This window comes from Eretmochelys imbricata, chromosome 5 (assembly GCF_965152235.1).
Source record: "Eretmochelys imbricata isolate rEreImb1 chromosome 5, rEreImb1.hap1, whole genome shotgun sequence".
NCBI lineage: Eukaryota > Metazoa > Chordata > Testudines > Cheloniidae > Eretmochelys > Eretmochelys imbricata.
Window position 1 is genome coordinate 35067778 of NC_135576.1, and position 24021 is coordinate 35091798.

At 42.7% G+C, this 24021-nt stretch overlaps 1 protein-coding gene across 3 annotated transcripts in view; it reads right to left on the reverse strand.

Moving 5' to 3' along the window:
• The window catches only part of PLPP1 (phospholipid phosphatase 1), a 131798-nt gene that overhangs the window by 94434 nt on the left and 13343 nt on the right, over nt 1–24021 (reverse strand). For 2 of the 3 annotated variants that reach the window (XM_077816851.1, XM_077816853.1), the window contains exon 2: nt 14139–14293. The exons of the other annotated variant lie outside the window; for it this stretch is intronic. In XM_077816851.1, the coding sequence (XP_077672977.1) occupies nt 14139–14293 (155 nt within the window). The remainder of the gene's footprint in view (nt 1–14138; nt 14294–24021) is intronic. 3 annotated transcript variants of the gene reach the window in all.

The window sequence follows — 24021 nt, forward strand, 5'->3', positions numbered from 1 at the left end:
TGTCATTTAAGAATCTAAGAGCAAGGAGTGGAAAAAAATTTAACTAGGCAGTTAGCTTCAGGTTCTTTCTTAGTAGTATAGTAAGGAGGAATACTGGGTACAGAAGGCATATGGACTTGGCTAAGGGAATTGCTACACTTGCAAATGTAGAGAGCGCTTTGAGTTAAACCAGCCTTCGTAGAGCGCAGCAGGGAAAGCGCTGCAGTCTGTCCACACTGACAGCTGCAAGTGCACTGGCGTGTCCACATTTGCGGCACTTGCAGTGGCTTTGGGAGCGGTGCATTGTTGGCAGCTATCCCACAGAGCACCTCTTCCCATCCTGGTGCTGTGGCTTGTGGGAAGGGGACAGGGGATGCGGGGCATTCTGGGTCCTGTTCCAAAGCCCCATGATGCATTGGTTCGCATCCCAGCAATCCCTCTGCTTCCGTCCACAATTGGCGCCATCTTTCAACACGTTTTGTATTGCACGCTCTGTGTTCCCTTTTGGTCTGCGGGAATGGAGCCCGAACTGCTGAGGAATATGCTGACGAGTCTCACCAGCATGTCACATTTGGCAGACAAGTTACTCCTTAAGATCCAAAGTGACAGTGAAGACTCCGACGATATCGACGTGACTAACACATACCACACGAGATTGCTTGTGGGATTCACGGACATGCTCACCACCATGGAACAGCGCTTTTGGGCTCGGGAAACAAGCACTGAGTGGTGGGATCACATTGTCATGCAAGTCTGGGATGATGAGCAGTGGCTGCAGAACTTCCGGATGAGAAAAGCCACTTTCATGGGACTGTGTGAGGAGCTCGCCCCACCCTTCGGCACAAGGACACGAGATTGAGAGCTGCCCTGATGGTGGAGAAGCGGGTGGCCACTGCAATCTGGAAGCTGGCAACTCCAGAGAGTTACCCATCGTCGCTAACCAGTTTGGAGTGGAGAAGTCGACCGTTGGGATTGTATTGATGCAAGTCTGCAGGGCCATTAATTGCATCCTGCTCAGAAGAACCGTGACTCTGGGTAACATGCGTGACATTGTGGCTGGCTTTGCACAAACTGATTTCCCTAATTGCAAAGGGGCGATAGATGGCACGCATATTCCAATTCTGGCACTAGCCCACCTAGCCTCTGAGTACATTAATCAAAAAGGGTATTTCTCTATGGCTCTCCAGGTGCTTGTGGATCACCGTGGGCGTTTCATTAACATCAACACAGGCTGGCCTGGAAAGGTGCATGACGCATGTATCTTTCAGAACACTGGCCTGTTCAGGAAGCTGCAAGCAGGAATTTTTCCCCCAGACCAGAAGATCGCCATAGGGGAAGTCAAAATGCTCATTGTGAGCCTTGGAGACCCCGCTTACCCTTCAATGCCGTGGCTCATGAAACACTACACAGGGAGCCTTGACAGCAGCAAGGAGTGGTTCAACAATAGGCTGTGCTGCTGCAGAATGACTGTGGAGTGTGCTTTTGGCCAATTAAAGGGCCACTGGCGCTCTCTGAATGGGAAGCTGGACCTGGCCAATAACAGCATTCCCGCTGTTATATCCGCGTGCTGTACCCTCTATAACATTTGTGAAGGGAAGGGTGAAAGATTCACTCAGGCATGGAACTTGGAGGTTCAACACCTGGAGGCTGAATCTGAACAGCCAGAGAGTAGGGCTATTAGAGGGGCCCAGCGCAGGGTTGCAAGGATTAGGGATGCCTTGAGGAAGCAATTTGAGGCTGAAAGCCACCAGTAATGTCTGGATCGAGTCCATCTGGTGATCCATGATGCTTATCAGCTGCTCTGTGCTTTGGTGCCAGCGATCCGCATTGTGCTGGCAGACCCTCCTTTCACTCTCCCGCCACTCCGGCGCTTTTTGATTTTCATGAAGGGAGTGCTGCATGACTTCATGCACCATGTCGTCTCTGCTTCTACGTGGCCTCTTCCTGATTCTTTGCAGCCTCTCGGCCGGTGATAACACAGACGGCCGAGATCTCAAGGTTGCATCTGTAAAGGCCAAATGCAACACTTAACGGAGGTAGCATTATTCACACCAGACAGAGCAATGGATTCCCCTGTACTTAAGGAAGGCAAGTACAGTCTACGCAATAGCATAATTTGTCCATCACAAAGCGAGCGCACATAACCCCCAGGAGCCCCAAAATGGTGAGTAAGCACAGGGTCAAGGGGGACTGATTCTTTCATGGCTGTACTGTCCTCTGGGTTTCTGTGCCTTTGGGAGAACCAACAGCTGCAGGGGGCCCCTATACTGAACACTTTCCCAACGTTTTTCCACAGGAGATTGTCCTGGAAGATCTCACTGCTGAGGGTGACTTGGAAAGCAAGGGATGGTCTTCTACTACAATGCGGCTTCTGCCCTGGCCCATATGCAGCTTGCCTGTGTGCTCTGAAGTGTCCACGGTGGTGCAGCAATGGTCCCCCCACCCCTCACGGCACAGTGGCATGGACATGTTAGCCTCACTGGGACAAGGACTACAGTGACACTCCCACAAAACTTGCGCAAGCGCAGTGCCCAAGTTATGGATGAGACCTTTGAAGAGATCACTGAGGCCGATTACTGCCGTGTGAGAGAGCACATCAACGCCCTATTCTGCATCTAGGCATGCATGCAGCCCTAACCCTCCTTGCCCCAAGAGCCCACACCTAATAACTTCCTTCCCAAAATAAAAGCCGCTTACCGGGAGCCTCCTCTGGAGTTTGTCCTTCCCCAAGCACCGCCTGCCATGACTGGCTACCTTCCTCCTAGCTTGAGAGCAGCTCCTGGCTGCATGCATCTAGGGATGCCAGGGTGTCTTCCTCCTCCTCAGCACTCTCAGTCTCACCTTGCTCCTGCTTCTCCTGCCTTGTTTGATTGTGCTCTGGAGTGTCCAGGGTGGTACTCTGAGTGAAGGTGGGGTCACCCCCAAGTATCGTGTCCAACTCTTTATTATTATTATTCCACTCGCTGAGGTGGAGTACCAGGAGCGCTCTAGCCGCAGAGTCAGAGCGCTCTACGTGCCTTGCCAGTGTGGACGCATTGTGAGTTAGAGCGCATTGGGCTGCTTTAATGAGCTCTAACTCCCAAGTGTAGCCATGCCCTAAGATGAGTGATGAGGTATGGAACATTTGTCAATAAAGAGGAGCAGAAGGAGGAAGTGTCCATTGTGTCCATTTGTTCATCCTCCACTTTCTCCTGCTCCTAGCTAAACGCTGTAGATTTTACTCACTTGTTCCCCTCTCCTCCATCCCCAATCCCCCCTGCTCCCCAATAAAAATCTTCTTTCCTTTCAGAGAATCTCTGGCCAGTCATCTAGATTGCCATCAGTGACCTGTAAGTAGTTTTACTAAACTAGGGTATCAAAATGAGATATTCACACCTCGCAATGCTGCTGCTTTGCTTTTGGTCTGCAATGTGAGTAAAGACGATTTATAATTTAAAATGTTTCGCTTCCAACAGATCATTTCATCCTCCTCCCAGTCCCCCACAATCCACCTTACCCTTCCACGAGCATGTCCACCTTTTACTTTAGTGCTGATCAGGCCTAATGTCACCTTGTTCCAAGATTTAAAATCTATGCCAGCTACTGCTGTACATGTTACGCCCTGGACATTCCCACATCTCTCTCGATCTCTAGTTTCTGCTTAGTCTTCAGCCTCAGCCCAAACCCTATGTTCTGCTTGTAACTACACTCATCACAGAAGCTCTACTGAAGTGACATTACCTCAACATGCAAAGTTGGATGTTTTGCAGTGCTTCATAAACCCTCAAGTCCTACAGACCAAAAATCTGGAAATTGTGGCATGCTGAGTAGACTGCAGTGTCACCAAACCCCTCTCTCACTATAGTGGCAAGCCTACAGCTAGGATCTGAAAGAGATGCTGAGGCAAGAACAGTTGGAAATGCAGGAAGAGAACAACCTAATCCCATAAGTAAAGTAATACACAACAAAGAAAGAGCTCCCCCATATGTTCCTTTTAAGAAAAATTGGTTTGTAAACAAACAATGAAACAGGACTATACTGGGAATTCACTCTTGCTTCTGATGTGCAGCTGTAAGCTAGAAAGAAACATGATTTATTTGCCTCCCATTACATACACTATGTGTAGCAACAATAAAGAATTCAAGTGCGTGAAAGGTGTGTACCCCAAAGCATTTTAAAGAACAGGACTGCCTCAGACCCCTTCACACTATACCAGCTTGCAGTATGCAAGTCAGTATTTCATATTTATGAATTTTAAGATGTTCCACTCATTCCACTTGAATTTAGTGATCAAGTAACTCATTTTATGATTTATACAAATTTAGAAAGGGAAGAGTCTAGGACATTAATCCATCCTCCTGTCGCTATACTACATATGTTCCCTGCAGTGTATGCTATCAGCTTTAAAAACAATTTCAACAAAGCACTCTGTCTATGGATGGGGCTCCCACCACTTCCATTGGAAGAGCCATCCAAGAATGTACAATAGACAGGAATCAAGCTGCTATATGATTTCACCTTCTTTTGGTTATTACCAAGCTTTACTTGATATTTTAAAAGTCTCTCTGAAGGTTCCTGAGGTAGGAGAAGCAGGGAGATAAATTACGTGCATTTTTGGGTCTTGCTCTTCCTGATTTCCTTTCACTCTATTGAATCCAACCTGATCATTCTATTCAGGTTCTTGTACCACAAACCCATCATCACTATGGTATCAATCATCTTAGGTGCCGAGAACTGAATGAAGTATTACAGTGGATATGAGAATCAGAAGTACTGTGAAGCAGCCAATATATACTGTACCTACTAATTAAAACAAATAAAAAAGAATAAAAATCACTCATAAGAGTACATATGGACTCTCTCCAGTCTTTGAGAAGATTCCCCATTATGAAAAATTAAATTAAAAAAAATATTCCTTTGACAAAACCTAAGTGCATTCTCCACCAGAAAATACAGAAAGTTGCGTTCAGCTACTGTGAACACATCCCCTTCAAACTTTCCTAGCCTACTGCATGTACAGAATCCTTTCACTGACTAAAAGCCCTGTTTTAAAATACACGTTGCTGGATAAAAGAGAAATCTACTTAAATAAGATTTAGTTAGAGCAAGTGTTAGGAATGAAAATAGAATTGAAGAATCTGTACCGAGACTTCCTCCACTCTTTGAGAAGCCTAACATAACTAGCAGAGTCAAAGATAGACTAAGAATATGTGGTAAATTTTCATTATTACAAAATAAGTTAAAAGGGTAAGGTGCCCCAATACTCCATACAGTGGGGGAGGGAGGGCTAGGGTGAAGTAAGCAGTGAGGTGGCAAAATTATTTAATCTTGTAACACATTATTGTCTCTGTGCTAGTCTTAAATTATAGTGATGCAAATTACTAGAGGTAAGGCGGGGGGAGAGGTGAACTGCCATACAAAGGGAGACTGAAGACCCAGTCTTGTTTAGCAAGAAGAAACAACAAATAAGGGGACTATGACAGGTATATAAAGTACTTAATGTTTAAAGAAGTAAATGGGAGTGCCAATTTACCTCTCCCATAGAGCAAAGAAAAAAAGGGACATAGAAAGGCAGTCAAAGGAGGGAAATATTTAAAAGACTCAGGGTATGTCTATACTACCGGCCAGATCAGATGTGATAAATAGACTCCCAAGTGCTCTCCCATTTACTCCTGTACTCCACCGGAGTGAGAGGTGCAGGCGGAGTCGACGGGGGAGCATCAGCAGTTGACTCACTGCAGTGAAGACACCATGGTGAGTAGATCTAAGTACATCGACTTCAGCTATGTTATTCACGTAGCTGAAGTTGATTAACTTAGATCGATCCCTCCTGCCCCCAGTGTAGACCAGACCTAAGGCCTGGTCTACACTAAACAGTTAGGTCAACGCAAGATAGGTGGACATAAGCTATCTATGGAAGTATCTTCATTCACTTAAATTTGGCTCCCACCGAGGTAAGTGCCTTCTATGCCAATTTAGTAACACCAACTCCCCAAGCAGCATACCATCACAGTCAGTCAACGTATTAGGTCAACGCACCGTCTGTGTAGATGTTGCATTGCATACATCTACTGTTACTGCCTTTCAGGAGCCTCCCCACAACCCCCCACACTGACAACACAATCTATGCATGCACTCCTTATGAGGACACTCATCGCTGACACAAGGAGCCAAGTGTGCACACAAGCAATTTAATAACTGTGGTGGTTGTTGGCAGATGTAAGTTAGGTCGACAATTTTGTAGCGTAGACATGGCCTGATAAAAACAAAACTAAGTGCATAATGAATTCAGTAGCCTAATATATTATCACAATGTAACGAGGCCGCAGATACCTAGATACAGATGAGATCATCAGTGTAGACTGGTATTAATCCTCAAGCTTCAAGGCAGAAAATAAAATAACTGACAAGTTACGCAAACTTCTTCCTAATATGTGCACTATAATGTTTCCAAACACCTTCATCAGGCTCTGGCCATTGTTGGAGCCAATATAATTAATCAGATGGACCTTTGAGCTCATCAATATTATTAATCAGATGGACCTTTGAGCTCATCAATATTGCAATGCCAATGTGTCATATAAGTCAATAGATATGTAAACTTTGAAAAAGGTATTTAAGTTCTCTTCCTCAGTTACATCTATAATGGAAATGGGCTGCAACCTTAACTATGGAGAGAATACATCTCCATAATACCTGACCTTCAAGCAAAAAGGTATAATCATGGTATTTACAAGATTTAGTACTACAAACTACCCTCATTGCTCCAGCCACTGTCAATTGTAAAGCACATTAAAAAAAGCCAACCCACCCAAACACCACTATTTCTCTAATCTTAATTACCTCTTACAAATTCTAATCACCCTTTAATCAAAACAATTGAGTCATGTGCACTTCAGATAATATATTATAGTATCTCACTTGCATTAGGCAGAGCATAGTAAAGGCATGATTTCCCATTCTGAGAAAACAGCTAACAAGTGCAACAGTTCAAACACTTCGATAAAGCATTCTCATCTGAAACGTAATGGAGGCTATTTGATGATTGTTTTGAGATATGTGCTCAAATTGTTAGGTTATGAAACTCGCTAGCATTGCCCAGAAAGCTTCCCAGGAGATAGTGAACTGTGCCGGGGGGAGAAGGGAGGGAAGAATGGGACACACGACCAAAGTTCTGTAAGACATGAAAGCTCGTTACTCTTTTACAAAAGTTTTCCTGCGGGACAGGATGGTGTGTGTGTACTGTAAGTCCCTAACAGAATATTGCTATTTGAACTAATACTTGACCTTCTGCATGTTGCCAAGTTTGTTCGTTCACAAAAAGATAAAGGATACAGCATTAAACATGTTTAAACTAGCTAGCTATAAAAATATTGATAGACAAAGTGTGTACAGTGGCAATGGCATGTTCTGCCAATATAATGAAAATTTAGATAGTAAGAGGCTTCACTACAGCACATTGCTATTAAGTCTTTTCCAAGTAGTGGGGCGACAGCTAGATTTTATTTGAAAGTTAATCAGTTTTACAATAAAAAAAGTAGGCATGTGTGTAAGTAAGTGTGAAAACCTGTTCTATTTTATATTAATTTTGCAGAAATGCAATGTACTTTTAGTGTTCCACATTACAGAGTAACGAGCCTTTGCCTAGGAAGGCATCTCCCCACAAATCTTGACAAAGAGGCCTCCAAAGCATGCACCTCAACAGTTCGCTGGAAAAAAAAAAAAAAAAAGAGTTGAGTCAGAGTATTATTTTCAGAAAGTTCCCTTTAGGTGTTTCGAGTAAGTTCTCTCTTACCACATGTACCATTAAGCTTCATACCTAGCATGTTAAAGTTGGCAAAGGAACAAAGGTAGTACATGCCCTTTAGACAGACAACATGCCACTTATTTGACTTGGCAAAACTGGTCTCTAAATCTTAATTTAAAAGCAGCAGACAAAAAGCTACACGACCACCCAAACTTTACATATTTTAAACAGGTCATTCTATGTGCCTTCAAATCAAAGGAGAATTTTAAACTACTACAAGACCTTTAATAGGCCCACCTGCCCAAATCCAAAGGAGAAGAGAAGAGGAAAAAAAAAAACAAAGAGAAAAAAAAAAGAGAAACAACCACACCACAAAGAGTTGTCACTTTTGAAATACCTAACTGTTCAAAAATGCTTCACACTTCCACTGTTTACAAACAAGAAACTGTTATTAATGTTACCTTTCAATATTTAAAATGATTTTGAAAGCCATCAGCAATGCTGTTTTACTGTGTATTTGTTCTATTACTAGAAGTTACAAGAATGCTGACAGACATCAAGACATTTATTAGATAATATGGAGCCAGACATCATTTGCAGAACTATAAATCTTTACATGAGGGATGGGTGTGTCAAAGGCTCCTCTTACTTGGATACATGATAGCAGGCACCTCATGAACATAAGCTGCTCAGATCAGGGCCATCCTTACGCATATGCAAAGCATGCGGCTGCGTAGGGCACCAGGAAATTTGGGGCACCAAATTTCCTGGTGCCCTGCACAGCTGCATACTGCTCCAGCCCCCGCCACTGCTCTGACCCAGTCCCGCCTCTTCCCACCCCTGCTCTGCCCCAGCCCCGCCCCCACTCCCCTGAAGATTGCAGCCAGGCCCAACCCTGCACTCATGGCATGGTAAGTGGAATGACCCGGCCACAGCCTGTTCCACTCCCCTAGCTCCCAGCCACGCTGCCAGCGAGTGCTGAGGGGCAGATCCCTCCTCCCCCCAAGCCTGGGAGCCAGGGGAGCAGAGCAGCCTGCGGCCCCAGGCCTCCACAGGTTGGGGCTGTGTGGGGACCCAGGCCTCGGCAGGGGAGGGGGCTGGCAACTTCCTGCAGGAAGTGGAGTAACCCAGCCCCAGCCTGCTCCACTCCCCTGGCATGGCTGGGAGCCAGGGGAGTGGAGCAGAGCAGGCTGGGGCCGGGTCACATCACTTCCTGCAGGAAGTGGCCAGCCCCCCCACCCTGCCTGCGGAGGCCTGGGGCCCCACACAGCCCCCCTGCGGGGGGGGGGGGGAGGGGGAGGAAAAAGACTACGTAGGCACCAAAATAGCTAGGGACAGCCCTGGCTCAGATTATTGGAACTGGCTGTCTGAAGTGACTTACTCCTAAAGGATCCTATAAGGGCCTGTTTGCATGGCCCTAGGCCTCAAGGTCTTGTAGCTCAGTGGTTCTCAACTAGGGGTATGCAGAAGTGTTCCAGGGGGTACATCAACTCATCTAGTTGCCTAGTTTTACAACAGACAACATAAAAAGCACTAACGATGTCAGTACAAACTAAAATTTCACACACGCTTACTTTGAGGCCAGAAGGGACCATTATGATATTCTAGGGAGTCAGATTATACTAACACTGATATAGGACTTGACCAAGCAATTCCTGCATCAACAAGTAACTCAGTATACAGACCACCATATCCTAGTAAGTTGTTCCAGTGGTTAAATTACCCTCACTAAAAATTTTGCATCTTGTTTCTAGTCTAAATTTGTCTAGCTTCAGGTTCCAGCTGATGTTGGATGTTATGCCCTTGTCTGCTAAATTAAAAGCCTTCATCCCCATGTAGATGTTTGTAGGCAGTAATCAAGTCATCACTTATCTTCTACTTTTTCACCCTCTTGGGCAAATAGATTAAACAAAAATATCGGTCTCTTGCTTTGAGACAGGTATTCCAGACCTCAAGTCATTCCTTACTTCTTTTCTGAACCTTTTCCAATTTCTCAAAATCCTTTTTTGAAGTAGTACCAGAACTGGCTACAGTAGTCATCTCAATAATGCAAAATACCAATGGCATTAAACAACATTTTCTGGGATGCCAAATAAGGCAATGTCCAAATTTTGCCAAGCCAAAGGGCTCTTCAGGTGTGTGCTCTCTAATGAAACCAAGTCAATGCTTTGCCTAGTTGGCAGGGATTGAGAATTTATGGCATGCATGCCAAAGATGGCACACTGGGTGATTTTTGAATGGTGCGCAGACTGTTAGTCCAATCAAGTGCACAGCTGAGGATGCACTTCAGTTTGTTTCTCCTCTTTTCACCATCATGCCAGGTATACATAAAGTCAGTTTATCTGAATTTCAACTGATCGAAAACCTTGGTTATCCGAATGAGCAGTGTGTCCCCGACGCTCATTGGGGTAATCAGGATTTACGGTCCTGAAAGTGGAAGAAGGGAGGGAGATTGCTGCAGGCGGCAGGAGCCTCCTTAGTCCCCTCCAAGGACTTGAGGAAAGGTAGGAGGAAGAGGGGGAGAATGGGGGAAGTTGGGAAAGACCCCAAGGAACAGGTGCGATTCCCCTCAGAACCCATCCCACCGCTGCCTCCTGCTGCCTGTGCCCAGCTCATGTTCATGAGGTGCCTACCCAGCACCTGGGGACCCTGCTGTAAGGATGGCCCCGATACCTAGCTCCTGCTCCAACCAAGGATGACCTTGCCAATCAGCTCGGGCTTCATGCTGGGGTCTGGGCAGCTCCAGTCCCCGCCAGTCTTGGCTGCAGCATCCCCATGCTGACCTGCTTCTGTGCCCTCCCTCCCCTGCAGGATACTCTGTGGCTGGGGAGGGAAAGGTGCCACCTAGCAGGGAACCACAGGGGCTGGAGCTGCCCATGAGGGCCTTCCATTTGGCCCACTGGGCATCAACTGTTCCATCCTACTCTCTGCTGCCCCCTCCTCCCTGCTATCCAGCTTCAGCTCACCCTGAGATCTCAGCAACTCTGGTCCCTTTCCTTCTCCAGCTGCAGGGCATCCTCTGAGCTGGCAGGTGCTGGGGTGTGTGTCTCAAAAGCAGATCAGTACAGCGATGTTACAGCCAGGACCAGTAGGGCAGTGCATGGGTCAGAGCTGTCAGGAGCCCCAGAGCGGAGCTGAAGCCAGCTAGTGATGCTGCCCTTACAGCAGGGCCCGCAGAGGGAAGCAGGATGGGACCAGCTGATGCCCACAGGTCCAATGTAAGACTTGCAATTGAAGAACACTCATGTACAGTGGTATCACAACCTCCCTGCTTCTACTTGACATTCCCCCTGCCTACACATCCAAGGATTGGATTTGATCTCAGCCACCACATCACACTACGAGCTCGAGTTGGTTATCCACCATAAACTCCGAACTGTGTCTCTGCTTTTTAAAGCAGTACCCATCCTATAAGCAAAGCCTATATTATCAATTCCTAGATGCATGACCTACACGCACGACAGTCAATATATAACGTCAGTTTTGCCTGCAATCTGAATGCATCATCATATATTAGCACAAAACTTTCAGATAGTAAAGCTAAGTCATCTTTTTTCTAAGGCCACTTGGTTGCACCTCATGGTGTGTGGACTAATTATCCACGTCAGTGGCATTCTATAAAGTGCCAAACTAATTATACAGAAGAATCAATCGGTTGACTTCACAAACAAATAAATCCAGTGACTCAGTTGGAAATTTGTAAACAGATTTAGTGACCTTAATCTGATATGAAGTAGGTAAGGCGTGTTCAGAAAGGTTTTCCCTTGCATATCCTACAAAGGAACATAGTGTATGCTCTCAGTCAGCATAATGTATGCTCTCAGTCTGAAGTTCTGGCTTTAAGTCCATGTTTTTACTGAAAAATCCTGAGAATCTCTTCATTTGAGTTGTTCAAATACAATACTATTCTTTTTTTGGGCATAATTCCTTATGCTAGTTAAATTATTTGTGTAGAAGGTGTCAGGCAGCATATACAAACCTGAAGGTCAGGCTTTCCGTTTGCCTTACCAGAGAGCTGGAGTATTAACATAGTAATGTCATGAGCCCTTGAAGCAATGGAAAAAACACAAGAGCACTGAAAGCCAAGAATTAGGGAGCTTGCACTAAGTCCTCTGAAGCTGATCCGAGTATTGGTTTCAGGAAGCAGGTTTGTAATAAGTCAACAAAATCTTTGCAGTTAAGGATATTTCAGGCACTCAATCTAAAAAGCAGTATATGGGTGTATATATTTCTCCTTAATTAAACGTTACAAAAAGTCCTATATAACCTAGCTGTCACAGGAGGCTCAAACGTGGCTCTGCCTATCTGAAAGGCAAAAAAGTTTACGTCTAAATAAGCTTGGGATGGAGAGACCATTTTTAGTTTATTGGGTTTTTTTAAAGTTGAAGTCTAAAAGATAAGGAGATGTTTTATATTATTGTGTATATTTTACATTTTTCAGATGCTAACTTTTGTTGCACTTAAAAAATGTGCAAGTAATCTAATAGACATGTCTGAAACTGCACAGAGATATGTAATTACCATGTTCACCTGTGCCAATGCCCAGTGGATGATTTCACAACTGTGCCTGAAAAACTTAATATTTATTGGCCAGTTTACAGTAGGCTTCCTTAAAACTTGATAAAGCCTGCATCTTTGTGAGAGTGCTGAAATGTTACACTTTTCTTTGCAAAAGAGCATGATGAAAGTATATAAAATCATCAAGTTTCACCTTGATTATGGAGATGGAAATTCAGTTTAAAATATGAAATTTGGAATTCACAGAGTAAGACCAAAAACAGCAAATTAATATATTGGTTTTTGTGAGCTTTATGTTAGGTAGTTCCCACCCTGAAACATTTATAGAGCTTTCGTTTAACTATTTTTATGGCATTTTTGTCTATTTTCAGAAGGCAGTCATAAGGTCTAGCTTTTTAACTGTGTACAATACGCAATACAGTGCTGCTAAAACAGTGATCATGCATAAACAATATCTGTTATGCATTCAAAATATACACAGGTTGCATAGATTCATAGGTTTCTGACATTTGCTTTAAATGGTTACCTCCCTCCCTGGAATTCTTCAGAAGATACTACACACTGACTAATTTAGCACCTGGAGTCTTAGCAAGTTGCTACATGATTAAAAGACTAGTAGAGACCAAGAATGTTTCTAACAGGATTTGGTCAGCACCAAAACATTTTCAAGCCAAAGTCTACTCCAAACGAGGCATGTTTTGGGCATGCCGCCTTTAATCTTGGCCCCAGCCAAGATAGTGTGTAATACACCTCCACCCCAATATAACGCAGTCCTTGGGAGCCAAAAAAAAAAAATCTTACTGCATTATAGGTGAAACCACGTTATATTGAACTTGCTTTGGCCTCGAGCATTTCTGTTATTAATAGTCAGCAAATCATTTTTGTTAGAACTAACATGGAGTATGCAGTACCCCCCCCCCGCTCCTTGTCCCCCGACTACCCCTTCCAGAGACCCCACCCCCATCTAAGCCCCCCTGCTCCTTCCTTGTCCCCTGACCACCCCCTGCAGAGACACCCCCGTCCCTAATCACCCCCAGGACTCCATGCCCTACCCAACCCCCCTGCTCCCTGTCCCCTGACCATCCCTGCCCCCGAGACCCTCTGCCCCTTATCCAAGCCCTCAGCCCCAGCCCAGCACCCTTAGCACGCTGCTCAGAGCAGCGTGTCGGAGCCAGACACGCTGATCCACCGGAGCACGCAGCCCCACCCCCGAGAGCGCTGCTTTACCGCTTTATATCTGAATTCGTATTATATCGGGTCACGTTACATCAGGGCAGAGGTGTACAGTTAAAAACCCAGTTCAGAGTCAAATTGTTCCTTATTAACTCGTGTGGTATCACAGCACCCAGTCCCTTTTCTGCAAGACATCTGCATCTAAGTCTCACTGCAGTCAGACTCTGAAGGATCCAAGAATTTATCACATGTATCTTTTGGCCTATGAAAAAAGTTAACCTCTGCAGACAATATACAGTATAAGCGGAGCCCCTCACAAACTGAGGGTTCTATAACAAGAGACATAGCATTTCAATTATTTACAATTGACCTTGCAGTCTGTTCAGAACAGACGTACAAAGAGAATTTCCAGAAGCACTGCAAAATACAATACTTTACATTAACATACATAAGCCAAACTTCAGTTTACTTCTGATAAGTAACAATCAGAAGTTATCGGCCACCTACAGGTTTCGATAACTTCAAGAAAAGGTCATGGAGTCACTAAGCTGAAGTGAAATCTGGAAGTTATTTTAGTTACTACAGCAATCAACAAAAATATAGGGCTATATAAATATTTAAATTTCTGCGGTACGTTTATTCTCCCTCTAGGTCCAAATCAGTGTCACAAGGATGACCTATTCAAACCCTCTTAAGTCTTCCCCCCCCACACACACAGATGGCTAGAAATTCAGCTACTTACAGAGAAAATGGGCAGGGTGAACCCCACTGCATAGAGGACAGTGGATGTGACGGTACTGTCATGGAATGGATACTTGATGCTGTCATCATTACAGAAAAAGCCTCTCTGATATGGCTTTATTTTGGCCAAGTTTAGAACACCAAGGGGTAAGCCAGCTGTTGGGGGAAGGGAAAAAAGACACAGATGGTTAAATTAAAATTCACTTTATCAGGCATGGAGAAAGCTTCAGAACAACATGCAAAACTTAAATTTCCCTTGAGTCAGTGCAGGATATTAATATCATGCAATGCACACACTTGCCCAACCCTTGCTATAAGCCAACGTAAAGGCTGCCTCTTAGTTAGGGACAACACAATGTCACCTGCCAACAACTGCAGAAATTGGAGGGTAGGTAAAGGAGTTCAAAAAGTTTTGGGGTTTTTTAATTGATGAAAACATTGCCAGGCACTGAGCCAAGTTCTAGCCTACGAAACTGATGTGCCACTCAACTCCAATTTTAGTTAACAAGAATACTGGAGGGCAGAATATGGCCCCATTATTCTTTTTTAAAATGGCATTGACCTTTCATTGAATGAACAGAGTGTAGAACATTTAAATATCTCATTAAAAATTTGAGTTCTGAAGTCAAAAGGAAGGAGAACCTTTCAAACTTCTTTTTGGAGAAGGGAAAAGTAAGAAGGGACCAAGTCTCATGAAAAAAAAAAAAAACAGTTCTGAAATGGGAAGAGGAGAGGAATTTCAAAGAGACAGTCAGGAAACTGGACATCCTGAATGGAATAAGCTAGTTTATAAATTTTTTTTGAAATATTGTGACAAAAAACTTGCTTGCCTCATTTTATATAATTATTGTAGGCTTTAAAAAGGAAATGCAGAAAGTGAATAGGTTATGGCCCTTTATATTTAGAACTCTTCCAGTAGTAATCTCATCAATTTAATAATATATCATTTCTAAAAGGTAGCTGTGAGCCCAATAGCCAAATATTCATAATCTTTTTATGTGAAGAGAATATTTACATTAATCCCCTTACCATCGGGACTTTCAGGGCTGGCTTAACAGAGAGCTGGTTTACAAAAATGGATTTCTACTGAAAGATTCACAATTTCTCTGCAGTATCTACAAGTCTGGATACAACTTTCACACAAAGCAGAACAGAGAGAGCAAAGGACATGCCTCTACTAGCTAAAGAGCCATTTGAATCAGTGATAACGAACTACTCCAGTAGTGTTACTGAACGTTAGCTGTGCTAACGGACACAAATTTGTAGAGATATTAATTCCCATTGAAGATTCATATCAATAGTTGTTTTTTGTTAACCTGTGTCCATTCCTTAATGCCTAATTTGATTTTCTTCCACCCTCTTCAATTAATAAATTTGTAAAGTTTCAAGAAATCCTGTCAAAAGCTCTCCACTCCTAAATGTCAGACTGAATAATTCAGAGACCGAAGATGGAGGTGGGCAAAAGCTACACACTGGAATAGAAATCTCTACAAATAAGAGTCTCAAAAGGTCCAGATCCAAACCAGCCCTGCATTTTTCGTTCCACATCATAGCCAAAACCAGATGGGACCGATGTTTTAGTACAGAAAAGACCCAAATCTTGTGAAGGAAGCTCACCAGAGTTCAGCACCTTCAGACTTTAAGTCTAATCCTGATTCACCCCATATCCTAGCCTAAACCTATTTCAGATCCAAAGCACCACCTCATTGATTCATCTCTGAATGACATCTCTCCTCAAGTTAAACAGTGCATTTCCTTCAAAAGCCTTTACACAGGACTTTTAAAGCACAGAGGGACTCAGAACTCCTTTCTCAGCTAAGAAGTCCAGTCTTCCATATTTTTGTTTATATAGCAGCAAAAGGAAATTCAACACTTGCCAGTAAGTAAAATACTTTAACTTAGAATGGGTTCAAAATCTTAGCCCTAGAGAACTTATAATTCAAAATATTGAAGAGGACAGTGCATTGAACAAAGTCAAAGAGGCATGTGCCCATTACCACCACCAAGCTTCACAGAAAAGGGCCCAAATTTTTTTTAAATGATTTTGAAAGAGAAGAAACAGGATAAAAAGACAACGCTAAGGCACAGATTAATAAGTAGGAGCAGAGGAATAGTCAGACAAATGGCACAGAAAGATTGTGATATTCAGAGGCTTTTGCAACCTGAAATAGGGGAACATAATTCAGTGTGGTGGGAGAGGAGTACAACCTTGACATCAATGTTTGCGAATTCATGCAACAGACCCCAAATTCCAGTTCATTTGACTTTCACAACACTTCAGAGAGTCTTTGTTTCTGAAAACCCACATCTGCCTGGATTCATTCATTAAGATTGTATATGCTCACCAAAAACATAGATACCTTAAACTATATTTATACAGATATCTACCAAACTTCTTTTTTTAAGTTTCTATTTGTTTTCTACCAACTGATTTCTTGACTTTCTCTACTATCTCCGCATTGTGTGATTCATATAATTAAAACAGCTCTCACCGAACTCATTTTTTCCAGATTCTAAAGCAGCTAACATTCTATTCAATAATCCACTAGTCACCTTATCAATATACAAATATAATTGGTATTCCCCATGTTAAGTTGCCTGTTAGGCACTCATCTCTTTGTGGTCCCTTTCATCCTCAAGACGGCTCCAGTTTCAAAGTTTTGATCTAGAGTTCTCAGTGTGTTGTAGTTCTCTTCCAGACACCTTCAACTTTCAGAGACAAGACACCTTCCTTTCTGTATCCTTGTAGAGCCCCTCATCTAGCAGAATTACGAAGTGGTACGCACGACAGACTTCTGATCACAGCAAGTGTTTACAAATAGATTAGATTTGGAAGGATTAGATTTTTATCTGTGTCTGTGAGCATCAGTTTCACCACACACACACACAACCTATTTCTATAGATAAAAAGATTTACAGCTAGGCAGAGTAAGAAAAATTATGCTTGAGAATTTAGAGTTTGATGTCTGGATATTTACTACATTTATTTTGGAACATGATATTGACAATTTGTGTTTTGATGGTTATAAACCTTTCCTTTCTTGAATCTCAACATCTGTCATTAAATAAATTGTCTGACCCCCATATTGTCCCAACTTTTTGCAACTAAACATTTCCAAAGTGCATGATAAAATAAAAAATGCATAAGAACAAACATGGATAGTATCCATGTAAATTACTGTATTTTAAAAAAATTGATTTCAGCTAAGCCTATTTATTAGTTATATCCAGACAACTAGAGAGCTTCCTTAAGAGAAATACAAAGTTTCAAGTCTCCTTCTATAGGAGATGCTGAGAAAGGGGCATCAGGTCTGGCCTTGCAGAACTGGAATAGGAGGCGAGTCAGCCAGATTTTGTTCATCTCCTGCCCCATCTCCAGCTATTTCAAGCCCCCTAAAGTCTAGTCCAAATCACAGGGGACCCTAATTCCAATAGAGGTCAACTTTGATAACAGGTTAGTTATTAAATACCTAGTTCTATCTTTAGAAAATTTTAGATCACAAAAAGCAGTGAAGCATACACCCAGTAAGATGGCATCTGCTAAAATAAGCCTCTTTTGCTGCTACAAGAAAAGCCTGTCTTTTCTCCTCTTCTTATTCTTTATATAGTGATGTATTACTTGTATTTCAGCAGCACCAAGAGTAAACTAAGTACTGCACACACCTGCAGACGCAGATGTACTCTTCAGGGCAAAAACTACCAGTTCATCCAACCTCTGTTTCCCTCCAGCCAGGAAAAACAGTCAATAGACAAATAATGTTCATTCAGAAAAAAAGAAGAGTTAATCAATTCCTAATAAAGCCCACTAAGGCATCCCCAACCAGAGTGGGCTCAGATTAGGGTTGCCAACTCTCCAGGATTGTCCTGGAGTCTCCAGGAATTAAAGATTAATCTTGAATTGAAGATTACATGTGATGAAGCCTCCAGGCATACGTCCAACCAAAATTGGAAACCCTAGGTCAGATGCATGCCGCCCACACTACACTGGCACCGTGACAATGCTCCATATTTCAGTCCTATGTAGCCCCTTGGGCTACATGAGAATTAGAAGTTTCTTAGAAAAGTCTTTACTCCACGTACAGCTGCCATCTTCAAGTTTCCTGGCTGTGCAACATGAGTATCTTGTACTACCCATCTAAAACAAAAGGAATAGGCTGCAGCTGTCTCTTATTGCAGCCCAGCATTATATACCTTCTGTTAACTGATTGTTCTTCCTTATTTTAGAGAGATTATGACAGAATATAAAGTTAAATACGGGCACTAACTTTGTTTAACATAGTTTCAATAAGATAAGCCAAAGTGATTATTACTGTCATAGCAGTTACGTAATGGACCCTGAACTGGGGGTAAAGGACAAAGGCATTACTGTACTGTTCTAAGAACAGTCACAGTTCAAGATAAGAAAAAAAAAGTTCTCCTCACTTTATTTAAAAACAAAACTACGAGTTACTCTTTTGGTTTGGTGACACTTGTATCTTTGAAGAGGCATCATCAAGAACTTAATCTCAGATTTTAAGTCTAATTTCCTTACTCATGTTGCCAATATTAAAATTGACTATGTTAAGAGTCTAGCTTACTTCTAATTATGCTGTTACTTACCCTTCTCTCTCCCCTTTCCTCAGTTTGAGTAGTCAGAAAACTATTGTAGCTCTTTCAGTCTTAGCCATCACTGATTTCACTTCTTGGTTCTCACATACTAGACACGCTATAGTATTTGGCTTGCAAACATTGTAGGGGAATGTTCTGGACACACACACACACACACACACTTTGTTTAACTGAACCCGAAACAAAAGTAGTTTTAGGCACACAAGTTTCATATCTGGGCCGCAGTCATATACTCATGTGCACTTGTTTTATTCCCAAAAATAAAGTTATGCATATGCACACTACTCACAGCACCACAGCATAAAGTTAAGCACATAAGTATGTTCCTGAAACTCTTACTCTTCTTGTCTAACAGAAAAAAGAAATTGGCTGCAACCAAAAATGGCATAGGCCCCCTAAATTTAAGAAGAAACTAAAACAGTTTATTTTAACTTCAAAACTGAAAACTTTGTAGGGACCTAATGAAATATTGTAAGTTAACAAAACTTGGGAATGGGGAACCTGAATATGAGAAGTCAAACAGAGTAATATTTGGCAGGCTCTGGGGTGGGGTGTAGAATGGGACTCTGGGCTGGAGCATGGGGTTGGGGTGCAAGGGGTGTTAGGGCTCCAGCTGGGGGTGAAGGGTTTAAGGTGTAGGAGGGTGCTAGGATCAAGGGGTCAGAGGGCAGGAGGGGAATCAGGACTGGGGCATGTGGTTGGAGCATGGGAGGGGATGCAAGCTCTGGGCAGTGCTTTCCTCAGACAGCTCCTGGAAGCAGCAGCATATCCCCCCTCTGGCTCCTATGCAGAGGCGCAGCCAGGCAGCTCTGCACGCTGCCCTGTCCGCAGGCACCACCCCCACATCTCCCATTGGCTGTGGTTCCTGGCCAATGGGAGCTGCGAAGCTGACATTTGGGGTGGGGACAGTGCGCGGAGCCACCTGGCTATGCCCATGCCTAGGAGCCAGAGGGTGGACAGGCTGCTGCTTCCAGGAGTCGTGCAGAGCCAAGGGAGGCAGGGAGCCTGCCTTAGCCCCACTGCAACGCCGACCGGACTTAACAGCCCAGTCAGTGGTGCTTCCACTCTGACCGTGTTCTGGTTGAAAACTGGACACCTGGCAACCCTACCTTTGTGCAATGTGGAGAAAGGCAGCTAGTGACCGGAAGGTGAGGCTGGAAGCCAGCCTCTCTTTGACACTATCTCCTAAACCCCATGACTCACCCTTTGCTCCCCTCCAAGCTAGCCAGCAGAAGAGGCAACAGATATCAGGTCCAGGAAAAAGCTCTCTAAACTAGCTTCTTATACCACAAGACTATTAACTCTGGAAGATTGTCTGAGAGTCTCTGGGAAGTCATTCTGACACTGAAGTGAATATGGGGCTTCACCAAAGGGATACCCAGAATATAGTTTTATTAACTATAGTGATTTGCCATTTAGGATTAAAATCTGCTTTTACTCAGAAATGTGTTATAGCTGGCTGAAATGCTATAGTATTCCCCATAGACAAGAACTTTATTTGACAGGAAACAGCATTAGGCTCCACCAGTGTTCAAAACTAGAGCTGACCAAAAAGGAGGAAACCCTTTCCACAAAAAACTTGTGTTTTTGAGAAAGTTTCATCCTGAAAAGCAAGGACATCAAAAGTGGAAATGTTCACATTTCAAGAAAGATTTCACTGCAGAAAACACTAAATTTTACAGTTTTCCAGCTGCCCTCGGGGTTTTGTCAATTTCACTTGTGCTTTCAGGCCAGCTGCTAGAGAACTCAGCCCCTCACTTCTCAGGAGCTGGGGGAAGCAGAGCCAGAGCACCCTGCTGTGTTTCGACAAAAGTTTAGTGGAACCTCTACAAGATTCCCTGAAACATTTCGTTCTACCAAATCAGCATTTTCCAACAAAACTTAGTTTTACTGGAGGATTTCCAATCAGCTCTTTTCACAACCCCTTCATTAGGCTTACAAATTTGAAGGTTTCTTTTGTAATTAGATTTTACTACATAAGATATAACGTTCTTCTATTTCAAGAGCATTTTTGTTGCTCAATAAGGGGGAACGGTTCCAATTCTTTAAGAGCATCATGCGGGGGGGGGGGGGAGGGGGAGGGACACACACCCAGTGACAGGATTTTTTTTTCCTAGTTTATTATTTGCAACTAAGTATAGACTTTAAAAACTGTCTGATGCGTCTTTCCTCAAAACCAGGAGGATATACTATATCTATACATAGTTATCAAGCACTGATATAGATTACCCTACATTTATTCCAATTCTTAGCTTTTGTGTTGCTATGTAAAAAAAAATGCATTGTTCATCATTTTCTATTTAAAAGAGGATTAATTTTTTTACTTGTGATTTGTCTCTAGCTCTATTTGGGAGGGAATTAAAATGCACAAAAACAGCATTTTAAAAGTTGGTTGTTTTCTTTTGATTAGTTAAATAAGGCTACCTTAAATCTGCTGGATACATAAGAAAAAAAGGCATCAAAAAGTTTATCAAAACACGTTTGTCATTTATTAACCAATACAAGTATTATCAGCAAGTCAGGAATTGGATTGTTTGTCACCCTCTCAAAGTCTTAGAATTAGTAGATCTCATCCTCTCACATCGATATTTTATTCACCGACAGGATGACAAAACTTTCTAGTTTTTCAACTTTGAATGAATGAATCATTGACTAAACTAGCTAAATAAACTGAAATGAAGAAAATATTCTCTCTGCACTTGCAAAAAGGCTAATACTGTAAAAAAAAATTTTTTAAAAAAGCTGTTTTAGCACTTCAACAAACTCTAGTTCCAGGTCCTTAGCCAGTGGCTTCCAGAAGTTTATTGGTCTTAATTTCTTTTTTAAAAAGTTGGCAGTAAACATATACAAATTAAAAAATTCAAAAAAATTAAGCAAAGTGATTAATAGATTAGAGTAAGTTTTGGCCTTAAAAGAGGTTGCCATAATTTCAAACAGGTTTATGTATTAAAAATCCTAATATAAAAAACATTGTTTTTATCCAGTCTGTGTAATATAAGTGGATTGCCAGTTTGTCAAATCCACACCCGTATCTTCCTTCAACTTGTCTTTAAATGTAGTCAGAACTTGTTTGACAAACTAAAAATGCCACACATGCTAATTCCTAGAGTTATGCTGGAGTGCTGGTATTCTTGCTTCACAAAAATCATGTCACTATCACTCAGGCAGGTTACACCGCTTCATACAAGGTGTCTCCAACAGAATGCTATTCATTAGCAAAGCTTAGGGCTTTTACAGGTCACATTCTTAACTCCTAGAATTATACTGTGACCTATCCCAGCACTCAGCTAAACATTCCATCACAGACTGTATAACCATAAAAAGAATAGGAGTACTCGTGGCACCTTAGAACCTAACAAATTTATTTGAGCATAAGCTTTTGTGGGCTACAGCCCACTTCATCGGATGCATGCAGTGGAAAATACAGTAGGAAAATTTTATACACAGAGAACATGAAACAATGGGTGTTACCATGCACACTATAGTGACAGTGATCAGTTAAGGTGAGCTATTACGAGCAGGTGAGAAAAACACCTTTTGTAGTGATAATCAAGATGGGCCATTTCCAGCAGTTGACAAGAATGTGTGAGGAACAGTGGGGGGGGGGGGGGGGGAATAAACATGGGGAAATAGTTTTACTTTGTGTAATGACACATTCACTCCTAGTCTTTATTCAAGCCTACATTAATGGTGTCCAGTTTGCAAATTAATTCCAATTCAGCAGTCTCTCGTTGGAGTCTGTTTTTGAAGTTTTTTTTGTTGTAATATTGAGACTTTTAGATCTGTAATCAAGTGACCAGAGAGATTGAAGTGTTCTCCAACTGGTTTTTGAACGTTATAATTCTTGACATCTGATTTGTGTCCATTTATTCTTTTACGTAGAGACTGTCCGGTTTGGCTGATGTACATGGCAGAGGGGCATTGCTGGCACATAATGGCATATAGGTTCTCAGGATTCAAGCTACAGTGAAAATGGAGTTTTCCCTATAAACTATGCAAATATATAAGTGTTGTACAAACATTCCTATAAGATAATGAAAGGATGGATTCTGTGGGAAGAGAGTGCCCAGGACTATTAAAAATTCAATTTGGCAAACAGTGGGAGTTTTGCAACAGCTAATCAGAATCCTATGGCCAGCAAAGAAACTAAGTCAAGTCAGATTCACATTGTTGAGGAAAGTCAGTGGGCAGCTGCCACCAAGAAAGGTGCTGCGACTATTCACTTCAGGGAAGACCACCTCAAAAACACCACACAGTTGGAGGAGTAGAGGTAGCAGAGCCCACTTACCTGCCCCCCCTTCCCAGAGCAGCCAGGACGCTGGCACAAAGCATAGACCAATAGAGACAGAGGACAGACAGAACTGCTTAGAGGTTCTGCAATGACTGGAAGAGAGAAGAGACAAAGCTCCTTGAAACAGAAGGGGGAGAGAGGTGCTTAGAATTTGTCAAAACACCTAGTAGCTGAACAGAGGCAGATACAGAAGGTGGAGACCAATGCACCCTCTCTATTCCCAGCAGTGAGGAGTGAGCAAAGGGAGAAAAAACTGGGCTGCTTGCCAGAAGGCTGCCCCTGGACCTCACTGGCAGGTTCCCTTTACCTTGTCTTTCATATTTATACCTGGCTAGTAGATCTTTCCTGCCCTGACTGTAAGTGCCTAAGATTGTTAGCTGAAGCATTTTTTAATACTATCATGTTTATATCAACCTAATGGTTCTGATACTGTAATTTTAAAAAGCCTTCTGGCAAACAGAGAGGGTACACATTTGATTAAAACTATACTAACTATAATAAAACTGAGCTAACATTTCTTCCTGTTCCTTTCGTACTGTTTGCAACTTTTTTTTATTTATGAGAACATGCTAATAACTTGCTGGGTGGCTGAGGAGGAATAAGATTAAGAAGAGTAAGAACCACAACGCTCTTTAATAGCCACCCCGCTGGCCCAGCCTGGTGTGATACTGATGGCACCTCAAAGAGGAAGTCATTTACTGTGCCATTCCTGCTGGATAAGGATGGCTGTGGCTGCTCAGAAGCACAGAAGTGAGAAGGGGAAAGGATTTGTCCTCTGGCTTGGAGGAGCCTGTACATAGACATTCTTGGGGCTGGGGGTGCGAAGGGGGGGTGGATTTCTGTTTAAATCATGTATTGTAAGGACTCGTTTATCATCTCACTGCCAATTAAGGTTAGCTCTATGAAATACGAGATTCTCATTTATTATCTACATTAGCCACCCCACTTAAACAAATTACACATAACATCTTTGAAGTGCCTTATA